The sequence below is a fragment of the Amphiura filiformis genome, chromosome 9, assembly GCF_039555335.1.
Source record: "Amphiura filiformis chromosome 9, Afil_fr2py, whole genome shotgun sequence".
Taxonomy (NCBI): Eukaryota; Metazoa; Echinodermata; class Ophiuroidea; order Amphilepidida; family Amphiuridae; genus Amphiura; species Amphiura filiformis.
In genome coordinates, this window is record NC_092636.1 from 11855734 (window position 1) to 11869126 (window position 13393).

Consider the following 13393-nt stretch of genomic DNA (forward strand, 5'->3'; position numbering starts at 1 on the left):
TTATGTTGAAATGCCCTTGTATTAGTATTTTTATGTGTAGTGTATATTGTTCATAAATTATATAGCTTTTAAATTATGGGCATTTTTGCTCTGTTGCACCGTACCCTTATGGAATATGAGCAAATCAATTACCGACACAAGCAGGTATACAGTGCATTATTTTATTTTTATTTCGTATCTCAGGAGCACAGCTCACTTGGTAAGGCATCAGAATTTTGTTCACGAGCGCTTCGAACTTTAAATCGGAAGGTGGTGAGTTCGAGCCTCATCACGGTCACATTAATTTTATAAACCAAATATTGTTCGAACTTTTCATATTTGTTTTTCTTTTATTGTTTCTTTTCTTTGTCTTTTTTTTTCTTGTTTTATTTTTTTTCTTTATTTTTCTTTGATTCATATTGCCAAGGTAAGGAGAGGGGGAACTAACGGCCCATTCAGTGATTTTTTCATCCGGACGATCGTAAAAATCATCAAAATTCAGATTTTGTACTGCGGAACTCAGTCTTCAATGATATAGTAGTCAGTAATACTCTTTTGGTCATTATATGACTATTGACGACTGAGTTCTTATGATACATCATCCGAAAAACAGTTTCAGACAATTGCTTGGGATTGTTGGCAGTCAACATTAATAGGTAAATTTTCACGGGAAATTTTCTGGACACGTGACCAATGCGTATCAATGTGAGTGAAACCTCGAGCCTGATCTCTGACCCCCGGCGGTGACCTCGCTATTCAAGTCTTAGTAATTTTGAATTGAAATAGTATTTTTGACCGCAATTTTGATAGAAATTTGTGCATTGCAAATTTATTGAATATTATGTTATCTTAATTTTTTCACAATATCATCAAAACGTAATTTCACAAATATCTATCTACGGAAAAAAAAATTTATCTACGGAAACTCTTACCATAACATTATTAACTTGCGACAAGTAACTTATTTTGCCTCAAAGGAAGAATTCTTCCTATTCAAATACATTGGAAGAACACCCGCTGTGCTCGGGGTCACATTCCATAATGCTAATATGTCTGCGCCCATGGGTGTCACGTGTCCAGAAAATTTTCCCGTGAAACTTTGCCTATTAATTCTGACTGGTTGGGGCAGAGGTTATCTTTTGAATTCTTTCATGACCACTGAAGCAGAGTCAAACCTGTCAAGGACACTCGGCGTGAATTGAACTGACCATGTCACTAGCTCGCCACAAAAGAATGTCAAAGGTCATAAAACATCAATTTGGTGTCTTCTGCTAGTGGTTCAGCCAAAAGCCGTGTAGGCCTATTTAAGACAAAAATAATGCATTTACGTGAATCTGTAATTACAGACAGTATATAAATTAGCTACATGTAGGCCTATTTGAATGGGGCTTCAACTTCGTCGATACTGCCGTTTTCTTGGGTTTTTTGCCAAATTTTTTCATTAAAATTTTTATAAAAGTAACAATTTGATTTTTTTTCACTTTCGCTGGGATCACTGAACTGGGCTTTGCAACGCGATAGGCCTATATTCAATACTTGTATTCACCTACTGTTATAGCATTAGTCCGATTATTACACAACTTCGCCAGCGTATTCAAGACATACAATGCAAATAATCACCTACATTATGACGTAGCAGACCGTAAATATGGCAGAGTACTCAAATTCATTCAACAAAAGCATGATTACAAGCTATTGCAATCTACCGCGACATCTCACACACATAACAAATTTAATGCACTATACGATCAAATAGGTTGACGACAACGTTTGATTGAATGCACTGCATTGCGCCATGATTACGGTGAAGGACACCGGTTCAAATCCTTTGTATGGAGCCAATCAATAATTTCACGCACATCCTCTATTATTGCCAAATTATTGCCCGGGATGATTGCACACTGTAAAAGAGCTATTGTTATAATGTTTGATGAAATCGTGTTTAACTATTTGCTTAAGAACGGCACAATACAGATAAAGCAGACAGATTTACTACATGTGGTACATGTATATACATAATAGGGAATGTGTGTGAGTCGAGTATTACCTAATTATAATAGGGGCGTATCCAAAAATGAATTCACGCCCCTTTCAAATGTCGAGCCAAAGTGCAGGCCCTATGTCTTCAGCATTATATTGTTTTATGTATATATGAACCCCATGTGTCACATAATATGGGCCCCAGGGCCCCAAACGCTAAAACATAGGGCCGGTCGTTACTCGGTAAATAAAGCAGCTACAATGTCCAGCTTGAGTCTGCTGATAGCACTTGAGAAGTATATTTCAACATATGCACAGAGCCCCATAAGTCAAATATTATGGGCCCCAGGCCCCAAATGTTAAAGCAAAGGGCCGGCCATTTTTCACCAAAGCTCAAAGTTTGTACACAGACTGCACCTGAGAATTATATTGTTATATGTACATATGAGCCCCATATGTCACATAATATGGGCCCAGGGCCCCAAACGCTAAAACATAGGGCCAGCCGTTACTCAGTAAATAAAGCAGCTACAGTGCCCAGCGTAAATCTACTGAGAATTATACTTCAACATGTGTACATGAGCCTCATAAGTCAAATATATGGGCCAGGGCCCCAAATGTTAAAAAGGGCTGTCCGTTTATCATCAAATAAAGCAACTTCAGGGCTCGGGTTTGTACACAGATTGCACCTGCGAATTATATTGTTAATAACACCCACCCCATCCCATTCACAGACAATTGCGTAATTATAATAATATAGATGACAGAAACGTTAAGGCTGTTCCAGTTAAATTACATACCCATTGGCTGTTCTATTTAATTTACATACTCCCTCTGAAATGGCCACAAAATAGGCTGTTCCATTTAATTTACATACTCCCTCTGAAATGGCTGTTCCATTTAATTTCCATACTCCCTCTAGAATAGAATAGCTTTCCCCTAATCAAATTGCATATTGTGAATTTCAATAGCGTATTAGGCCTATAATAATTGTAGATGATGATAATTGGAAATACCATGTGTGAAGCGTTAAGGCTGTTCCATTCAAATTACATACCTTTGGCTGTTCCATTTAATTTACATACTCCCTCTGAAATGGCTGTTCCATTTAATTTACATACTCCCTCTGGAATAGCTTTCCCCTAATCAAATTGCACATTGTGAATTTCAATCTATCAAATTGCATAGCTTCACTGTGAATTAGAGAGACTGACAACAGCAACCTAAGTCCTCAGCAAATAAGGACTGTAAGTTTGTGTAAACCGATAACATGCGGGTATAGCCGTATTTGTGTACAAATATATAGCCTTCTAGTTCTTATTTGTAGCGGCACCAACAGGTTTAGACTTGGGAATATTCTTCTCCATTGTTTCATGAATGTGGCTATCAAAACAGTCCCATGCATTGGTTACATCAAGATCATAAAGTTCATTCCAATTGACTTCTGATAAATCTTGTCTTAACTTCATATAGTCACCTTTGGCATATAAAAACCTAGCTGATTGATTTTCCACAATATCTTTGTTCTTGAGTTAAAGGATAAATCACTCATATTTGGATTTCATTGGGTAAAACAGAGAAAAGTAAGCCATTTTTAAAGAAATTTAATACCGTTACATACGATAACTTCCATTTCTTATTACCATCACTGCTAATTTGTTACACCCTGTTAATTTGATTAATCCCAGTGATACACGGATGATTGAGTAATCTCTACGATAGATAAGTCTTGCAATAGTGCGCCGCAGAATAAGTCAGCCTTCGATAGCTCAGTTGGTAGAGCGGTGGACTGTAGTGGAGTTCACATTGTCATCCATAGGTCACTGGTTCGAGATACCGGTTCGAAGGAGGCAACATTTCTTCTGTTTCTATTTTGAACACGAAGGCACAAATTATTATCTTTGAATGTATAAGTGAAAGGGAAAAACAACTTCAATGTGATTTTTTCTCTATTATTCTTGGCAAAATAATTACCACCCTCCACCAAAACATTACATAATTATTGTCTACAATAGTATACTTTTATTTTTATTTATTTTGGAAAAGCTACATTATATCATCATGTGATATAAAAAAAAAAGTTGTCAACAGGCGCAAAAAATTATGCGATGTTTAGCGTTTTAAATACTTCATAAGCTGAATCAATTTGATTTCGTTATGTGTTTATGTTGACTTGTTAATTTGATTATTCCCAGTGATAAACGGATGATTGAGTAATCTCTACGATAGATAAGTCTTGCAATAGTGCGCCGCAGAATAAGTCAGCCTTCGATAGCTCAGTTGGTAGAGCGGTGGACTGTAGTGGAGTTCACATTGTCATCCATAGGTCACTGGTTCGAATCCGGTTCGAAGGAGGGACTATTTCTTTGTTTTATTTTTGAACACGAAGGCACAAATTATTATCTTTGAATGTATAAGTGAAAGGAAAAGCAACTTCAATGTGATTTTTTCTCTATTATTCTTGGCAAAATAATTACCACCCTCCCCAAAACATTACATAATTATTTTCTACAATAGTATACAATTTTATTTTATTTTTTATTTATTTTGGAAAAGCTACGGTACATTATATCATCATGTGTTATAAAAAAAAAAGTTGTCAACAGGCGCAAAAAATTATGCGATGTTTAGCGTTTTACTTCATAATATAGCTGAATCAATTTGATTTCGTTATGTGTTTATGTTGACTCACCAAATTATTATTAAATCATACTTTAGGCCTATTTTGATTACAAAGATTCAGATATTGTTAACTTAATCAAACAGTGTATTATTGTTGTGCATTCGTGTGAATAATGCTGTGCTAACACTTTTCTTTGATGACTTTGACCACAATTTTATATTTTTTCAAATATCTAAAGAATACAAAAATCTAAGCTAATTGAACAGACATGAGGACGTACCGATCTCGAGTTATTAACGAAAAGGTCAAAGGTCACGTATTTGGCTCTATGGGGGTCAAACACATCAAAGTGCTCCGATTTTGACTAAAATGGTGTCAAAATGTTCGTTTTGATAAACAATTCAAATAAGGATAGGATTGCACAATTTAGGATGTTTCGTTACCTACGTAATGCATCAAAATAGGTCAAGGTCAATACGGTAGACCTCAATGGTATTTGATCTATTTTGCTGTGTTACGTAGGTAACGAAACATCAAGTTATGCAATCCTTGTATGATGCAAAGTTGTATGATGTCTAATATAAAAAAAAATATGGACATAGTGCACTTATGTCCACGGCAAATTCACCGTGACCTTTCCAGCCATAAACCCGCTTTGTGAAGATTAAACCGAGATATGCAGTACTAAACCAATATAGTAGGCCTAACCGATTGTCCAACGCAAATTTATTACCACGTGATAATATTAATCTAATGAGCGATCGAATTGTCCGCTACGGTCGACTAATCCAGTCGATAATGACGCTATTGACATGTACGGGCGGAGCTCCACTGACTGAGTTTTGGGGTATTTTTCACTGGTTTGCTGTCATTTACCCACCGTTATTATAAGGACTATGCTAATGATTTAAAGATTGACATGTAGAGAATAAACCATACTTGATTGACAGAAAGTACTAAATTTGTACCTATTACGGTTTCGTGACAGCCCTCTTGCAAATATGACCAACCCAGGGCGGCCCGCACACCGACATCGCCTGGCTAATAATTATTTGGTGCAGCAGAGACACTAAAATGAATACACGAGATCGATACACGTGAATTGCTATGCACGATTTTGATATCAGACGAAAATCTTCGGATACTGGGTTAGAAAATGATGAATATCTCCCGCAAATGATTTTTTCTCAAGAAACCAGATGTGGGCTCATACACTTGAAAATACGTGTTGAACAGATATGATAGTCGTTAGCGTGCGTTTTGAAAATTGGCCGTGCGCTTTGAACTCAAAATCTAACCAAAACTCTAATGTTATATTGCGTTGGTCCTGTATGGACTACAGCGCGCAGCAGGCTATAGTCTGCTGCACTCACTACTCAGTGGAGGCAGTATACCGTTAAACCATTGACCGCAATGTCGTATACAAGCTTACTCACACAGCGAGAAATCAATTACCCCGGTTATTGTCAGTAGCCTTAGTCAGGTCACTTCGCTAATTATGCATCTCATAAGGTCCGAATAAAATGGCCATGGGTGGCCGTGGATTCAACCTACCATGGCGATTTCTACCATGAAGATACCGGGGTGATGTCACTGTGGCCCGGTGAAGCAAAATGTGCATTGGAATAACACGGGAGTTTGGATATAGATGGTATATTTGTTTTTCATACAAATGTATGGTCCCCCGTTATTAAAGCTTGTACCGGGTTGAAAATTCAGATATTTTGAAAAGAATAAGTAATTGAAACATAGAGAAAGTACTAAAATCATAGCTTTTATACTTTGTCATATATGACGCTAACTAGTTCATCCCCTATATCTACAACACAGCGCTACCAGTAGGGTTCAATTGCCTATTGTGAGTGCCCCTGTGTTGTGTGCATACATGTAGTTAAGAATAACTGCATGATGAGGGGGTTGCAACAACCCATCGTAGTAAATCTTACAAAACCATGGTTAAACAAAGCCTCGACTTTGCTAAAACAGCGTAGTCCATCAAGAGAGACCACGCTATTGTTAGCACGATAATCCACGCCGTTACCACGCCTGACGGCGCGCATGGATTATAGCTGATTATCGTGCTAGCAATAACGCTGTCCTTCTTGACGGACTAAAATTGGGCGGATTAAACAATAGGTCTTGTAGAAAGGCAGTTAGAGTATTACCCTGTTCGTGGCGTCCTTCGATAGCTCAGTTGGTAGAGCGGTGGACTGTAGTGGAAAATACATTGTCATCCATAGGTCACTGGTTCGAATCCGGTTCGAAGGAGGGACCTTTTCTATGTCCTTTGACCATCCATTTTTGCGCTTTAAAATTCTCGCGCATTACGTATTGTTTCGTGCCTTTTTGTTCTGTCAAAAATACTACAGCAGGACAATTGTATAAATATATTTATATTGGCCCTTGATTAAGCCATGAGCTGACCTTAGGACTAGTGAACCATTGGACGAGCGGATGAATCTGTGTAACCATTTGCTTTTGATCTATGAGCTGATTTATAATTAAAACCAAGGAAATAGGGTCTTTATTCTTTGAATAAATACCCAGTGTTTTTAAATGTAAGTTGCACGTGTAGACCTAGGTCTATCCTATCTTATTTAGGACCTTTGCTTTTAAAACAGAATCTGTTTGCACATTACCACAAAGAAGTTTATGATCAACAACATTTTATAAATAAAAAAGGATTGATAAATGGCATTTAATAATCAAATTAAAAACAATAATTATGTCTTTAATGTTAAAACTGCGTCTATAAAAAAAATTGTCATTTCCTTGACACCAATGGTACATCCGAGAATTTTGTTGAATTTGGTATATGCCTTCTAGCAGCCAACTCTTTTACAAGTCCTCTCTTGTACGCTCGCCATCGCTTGCTTTCTAAGTAATTTTCAAATGCCGTTTGATAAGAAGGTATGCGGTTCTCTACTGTCATGCGCATTGGTTCTAAGCATCTGCCTCGTTCATGGCGTAGAAAAGCGACTTGAGACACAAGAATACATTCCACTCGGCCGATTGAAATGATGAATGTTTTCTGCAGGTCTTCCCCTGTAAACAATTATATGAGAAATATAATAAATACTTCGGACGATTGCAAGTGTTGAAGACACATTTAAATAATTAGCTTTTCCTCTATAAAAGTGTAATACAGGGTGTCCCTGAAAGCTATCATGTACTTTTTGAATTTTGACAATTAACCACACCGTTCGTGAAACATAAGCATTTTACGAAACTCCCTCATTTATAAACCTTTCCACGGATTCCAATATCAATCAATGATCTGTTTCGGAGTGCTAATCACTGCGCATCATCAGCGCATGAGGCGTCTATTTTCATTGATAGATATTTGACGTGGCCTGTGTGGTTCCCAGGATGTGAGTTTTGCCTGATGCAATTTGTGGTTAAATGTTGATCTCTTACTAGTTATTACCGTCGATTTGGTCGAAAAAGGAGGTGAGACATGATCAAATCTCTCCAGGTAACAAAACGTAATGGAACTTTTTGGTTTGTTCCTTTATACTTACCAACACCAAAGAAATCTCCGCTTTTGATGGTTGCAACATGCAAGTATTTACCCATTAATTTCTGATGTTTCTCCAATTTCAATGTTTTTGTGACGTCATGCTTGCCATTGATTGGCGGAAGGGAATATTGCGTGCGTCCATGAGGAAGCTGACTCTGCAGCATGGTGATCTCACGTACTACTTTGCATTTACCAGATTTAATGAAATATACTCTATCAGGGGGTTCCGTAAGGTCACCGAGTATTACCTGTGATTAGAGAAAGAAATAAGAAGAACAATGACCAAGTTAGGTCAAAATCGATGTAAGTATGGGAGTGCTATAGAGCAAATATAATGGTTGACAGAAAGAAGAACCTGTAAGCAGCGTTACTCACGTCACGGCTGTGTAATTCAATACCAAATAACAGCCAACCAACAAACAAACAAACAAACAAACAAACAAACAAACAAATGATTAAGCAAACCTTTTAAGTTAGTTTCGGTTTTTTTTGTTAATTAAATCTAATTAGGTGCCATGTCTTATAATTAGGAATTAGGATATAAAGAAAAGTTTCTGTACTTAGTTTAAAGGCCCATTTGCTCATCCGGACGATCAGCGTAAAAATCATCAAGATTCAGATTTTGGTACCTTTGTCATTGTCATAGATGTGCTAACATATAGCCTGCGAGTGGTTCAGCCGAAAGCCGTGTATTTAATACAAAATAAGGCATTTACATGAATCTGTGAATTTATATACTGACAGTATAAATAAGCTGTATGTATTTGAATGTGACCTCAACTTTGTCAATACTGCTGTTTTCCCACACTGCTGGCAAACAAAAGAACCCTGTTATAAATTACCCTGTTATAAAACAAACAAACAAACAAACCGTATTTGGAAGGTAGACTACTATTTTTGCCCTGTCATTTGTTGCTCTCAATTCTTTCTCTTCCCAGTCATCGAATGATGATAGAGATCGCAATGAATCAAACCGAGTGTCCCATTCTGATTGGTAACTTCTTCCTAACACCATGTCAAAGTCGGATTTGTCTAATCGAAGAAACTCCGTGTCCCCTATATCAATATGACATAATAAAGGAACATCAAAATTGGAAGTGACGCTATATAATGATGTGATTATTGTAATAAAAATCAAAACTTTTTTTTCTCAGAATCTCCCTAGCCTTTTATAAAGTTTGTTTCTGATGACATGTATAAGTATAATCATTAGGCATGCTCACATTTGTGATTTTACTACAGCACGTTATAAATTGAATCACGCGATAGTATAGGCAACGGGTCATTTTAAAGTTGGAATTATGGAAACTAGAATATTTTTTACAGCTAAATTGTTGGTCTAGTGCATCTTTAGAATGGCAACAATTAGATGACTCCAACTGTGACGTCAGATTTATTTTAAAATGCTCAAATTGGGACAAAATCATAAAATCATGGCCTTGACAACATAAATAATAATAATAATAATAACACTAATAATTATTTTAAAAAAACAGTAAAAATGTCCTTTAAAGAATTTTAAAAACTAGATATTTAAAAAAATCTAGATTAGATTTTAAAAATTAGATTAAATTTTAGATTAGATTTTAGATTTAAAAAAATCTAGGAATAATATTTTTAACTTCTTTATATTTGACCAACTTATAATAAATAATAAATAATCACAAAAAATGGACAGATGTAAAAGTATAGATTTTACCTTTTGTAATAATTGTTGCTGCTCGCTTGGTTCCATGTAGAAGGGATAGCTCACCAAAGGACGATCCAGCTTTGGACTGGCCTACATACTGAGTGTGCTGGGTACCTGTATACAGCATAAAGTTAATAAATTTAAATGTTCATTTTTTGTAAAGGGAACTCTACCCATACCCCTGCCTGTAACTATAAGGTTCTTGTAATTAAGCAAAACTATAGCTTAAATGCTGGGCTAAAATGCAGTGAGAGCATTTCACAGACTGGGATAGACTGAAATTTAAAATTTCCCCCAGTAGCGGGGGGAGAGGGGGGGGGGGTGGCAGGGGGCAGAGTGGCAAAAAATGAAAGAAAAAAGTGCCCCTCCGACAAAAAATGAAAGAGAAAATCAAGAGGGCAAAGGAAAAGAAAAGGGGCAAGGAGCCCCTTTTCTACCAAAATTCAGCCCGATCATGGGCCAAAATAGTGTAAAATACAAACATTGTGAAGATAAAACCATTTCTATCCTGATAATGGGTGAAAATAGTGTAAAATGCCAAATTGTTGCACGCTACGCGCGCACATCGTCCCAATAAAGCCTTGTTTTGAAGCTCTATATGTATTGTATGATGCAACTGTAATTTTTGCGTCTGTGCCCCCGAAATTTTATTTTACCCCCCTGACCAAAAAAGCTGGCTACGTCCCTGCCGTCCCATAACCTCCTAAATTTTAATGTTTCCGCCGTCATTGAACACGTAGGCTTACCTGTTCTTTTGTCAACCTCTGTCACTTCTGCTGTCACCGTACCACTCAGGATAAAATAGAAGGAAAGCCCTGGATGGCCTTGTCTCACGATCACTCGACCATCCTCAAAGTTTTCATAATGTAGTACGGATGCCAAGTCACGTTTGATGGGGACAGAGTAACTTTGGAAACATTTCAGCTAAATTATCCAACAAGAGAAGACAAAAGAATTTAGTGAGTAGGCTTAAATTCTTTTTATGGTTTTACACATAACACGTCTACAGCAGAATAATTAGGCTAATATCGGTGATACCACGGTGAATATATAAAACCACGCCTTTCAGTATCATGGTACATAGGGTCCAGCGAGCTCAGCCCCCCCTAATAATATTTTTGATACATTTTCTGACTCCGAGCGGACCCCCCCCCCGCACCCAAGAACAAGTCATCAACAAAATATGCTTTTGTCCGCTCCCAATGTTGAAACACTGTGTATGAACAGGGATATGGTATGAATTCATATGATATGTCCCGCGGGATCCTGGGTATCATGCATGTCCACGTTTTCCGATATTGCGCTATCTACTGAAGACAGCAACAGCAATACGTTAATATTAGAAGGGAATTACTATTAGGCCTATACTTTTTAAGATGCCTCCCTCAGGCACCTTTTCTTCAACATCTAAAAAACCTTTCTACCATGAATTTGCATGTGGATATTTTCTTGGGACATTCTCCTTTGTTTTGGAATTCCGAGACGACAGTCACGACAGGTGTTTTGTTCATCGGGAAACGTAATTACAAACATTGTTGTTAGCGTGATCTGATATACTTTGCAAAATTGAACAAGTTTGTTTGTATTTAGCAGATTTTTGAAGCAACAACTGAAATACAAGTTTTACAGTCCCAACGGTAAACGTATCTGAAGAACTCATGTGCGACTGCAATGATTAATAACATTCAAGATCCTTGAAATATTTTTTTTTAAATCACACAAAAAAACACGATTCGTTCTATTTTATTTCTTATTTGTTTACTTGTTTTACAGCTAATCATGCATACAATCCAAAAGTGCTGCTATCACCAACCTTCGTTACAAACGGGATGAGGTAAGCCAGATCTTCAGCCGATCTCTCCCACGGATTCTTCGTCAAGATAATCTTGGCCGCAGGTGGAAGTGCACTGACTGTCTGCACATTGGCTTTGAATTCATTCACATCAAATGTCAGTCTCTGCTCCTTGCCGTCTTGGTCTTCGACAACAAAGGATCTTTGTTCTTCCTGCTTGCTTTCACCAAGAACCTTAGCCCATTTCAAGTTGTTTTTTACTTGGTTGGCAATGAGACGACCACGTTCCAATGGAGTACGCTCTCCCTGTATTAATATGAGGGAAACACGGGGAAACTAAAGTTTATGAAATATAGGGGCCTACTTTCCTCATAGGCTAGGCCTGCCATAAAAGTTTCCAATCTTCAAGGGGGCGGCACATCATAATGCTTTGGTTTTGAGTATATGTTGAAATTATCAAAATCAATGGTCTTTAAAAGCGTTGTTTCATTTTTTGTGTGTGGTTAAATTCAGTTGTCAAATTGGACCTGCGCAGGCGGGGTCGTTCCTGGAAGTATTTGGTCAAAAACGCATAGGCCTAATTCATCAATGTTGCGGGATGGTTGCATTGACCATCCCCCCTTGTTGAATATTGGGGGAATTTACCTATTTTAATAGCTTTTAATGGGGTTTAAGTCCTGCAAAGGTCGAGATGAATTCTACTGTAGACATGACTGCATCATGTGAGAAACAGTAACGGCCCCAGGACGCTGCCTTGAGGGACGCCAGATGATACTGTAGCCTCACTGCTGCGTTGACCATCTAGGAGGACTTGTTGGGAGCGATTGTGTAGGAAGTCCCGAATCCATTTTTTTTGCATCTATTTTTGCCGAAAGTGGGGATTGACGCCCATGCTTGTAGGTCTATACTATATTTTTGCCACTCGATAAAACTAGTACCGAGTAGGTCTATTTATAATTTTGTATGTTCCAATTGGTCTTGTCTTTAGGCCTAGGCCTATCCTACATGCAGATCATTGAAAATGTATGTGCTTGCTAAATGCTGATGCCAGCAAAAATATCACGTACGCCTAATTATAATTAGGAATGCTACCTTACCGGATTAGATTTTGGCTTAATAATCTGTATAGGCTCGTCGGGTAAGTCGAGTAATTTGTTTTCTAAAACAGGAAGATCACTCAAGGTATCTTTATCTTCATCTGTATCATCACTAGACTCTGATGCTTCTGAGGCTGTAGTGATGGGAGACTCGTCCGCAGATACGCCAACAGAACCTTCGTCTAAGCCACCTCGTCGGGCTTTATGTGCTTGTTTCATCATAATATCCATGTCATCTGGACTTACTACCACATCCATACTGTTAAAGTTTGCCGAACACAATTTTTTAAGGCAAACCTATGCTACGACTCGGTCTGCAATCTGCCAGTATATCTGCCGATATAAATAAGCGTACATGCGTTGCTACGCGAGGATGTACGCGTTGTCACGCAACCTTGTGACGCATTCAATTATAACTTCACTAAACATTATTTTGCGTGGTCATAGCAGCTGCGTTATGTCAACGCAACGCGTTACGCGAATGGTTCAGTATACATTTAGACCATTCATGGTACACGCGGGATAGCGTTTGGCGGAAAGTTTTAAAGTTTATTTATTATTTGAAAGTAACAAAGGTAAATATAATTATGATTTGTTTTGTGGAAAGAAAGTGATGGAAGGAGTTCAACCGTATCGTCGAAATGTTTGTCTAAACGGTCGCTCCTTGCGGAGACATACGTGGGTCCTGATTGGACCAGGCTCAAACAAAATT

General features: G+C 37.7%; 1 protein-coding gene and 3 non-coding genes across 4 annotated transcripts; 3 read left to right on the top strand and 1 right to left on the bottom strand.

Annotated features, from left to right (window-relative positions):
* Positions 1-3717: 3717 nt before the first annotated feature.
* On the top strand, positions 3718-3808 carry Trnay-gua (transfer RNA tyrosine (anticodon GUA)). The gene is given in 2 exon segments: positions 3718-3754; positions 3771-3808. It is a non-coding gene; the product is annotated as a tRNA-Tyr (tRNA).
* Positions 3809-4224: 416 nt separating this feature from the next.
* Trnay-gua (transfer RNA tyrosine (anticodon GUA)) lies at positions 4225-4313 on the top strand. The gene is given in 2 exon segments: positions 4225-4261; positions 4278-4313. It is a non-coding gene; the product is annotated as a tRNA-Tyr (tRNA).
* A 2448-nt stretch (positions 4314-6761) lies between these two features.
* Trnay-gua (transfer RNA tyrosine (anticodon GUA)) lies at positions 6762-6850 on the top strand. The gene is given in 2 exon segments: positions 6762-6798; positions 6815-6850. It is a non-coding gene; the product is annotated as a tRNA-Tyr (tRNA).
* Positions 6851-7342: 492 nt separating this feature from the next.
* Positions 7343-12939, bottom strand: LOC140159976 (uncharacterized). Its single transcript, XM_072183244.1, has 7 exons — positions 12682-12939; positions 11606-11890; positions 10539-10716; positions 9802-9906; positions 8974-9158; positions 8104-8350; positions 7343-7627 (listed from the first exon to the last, which is right to left on the bottom strand). Exons 1-7 carry the CDS (start codon positions 12937-12939, stop codon positions 7347-7349), a joined length of 1539 nt encoding a protein of 512 aa, XP_072039345.1. The 3' UTR covers positions 7343-7346.
* Between the last annotated feature and the right edge of the window lie 454 nt (positions 12940-13393).

Coding starts and splice junctions, on each gene's coding strand:
- LOC140159976 (XM_072183244.1), bottom strand. CDS start 12,939: ATGGATGTGGTAGTAAGTCCAGATGACATGGATATTATGATGAAACAA. Junction 9,159..9,801: donor AGCAACAATTATTACAAAAG/GTAAAATCTATA, acceptor ATATTGATATAG/GGGACACGGAGTTTCTTCGA. Junction 7,628..8,103: donor CGGAGATTTCTTTGGTGTTG/GTAAGTATAAAG, acceptor AATTGTTTACAG/GGGAAGACCTGCAGAAAACA.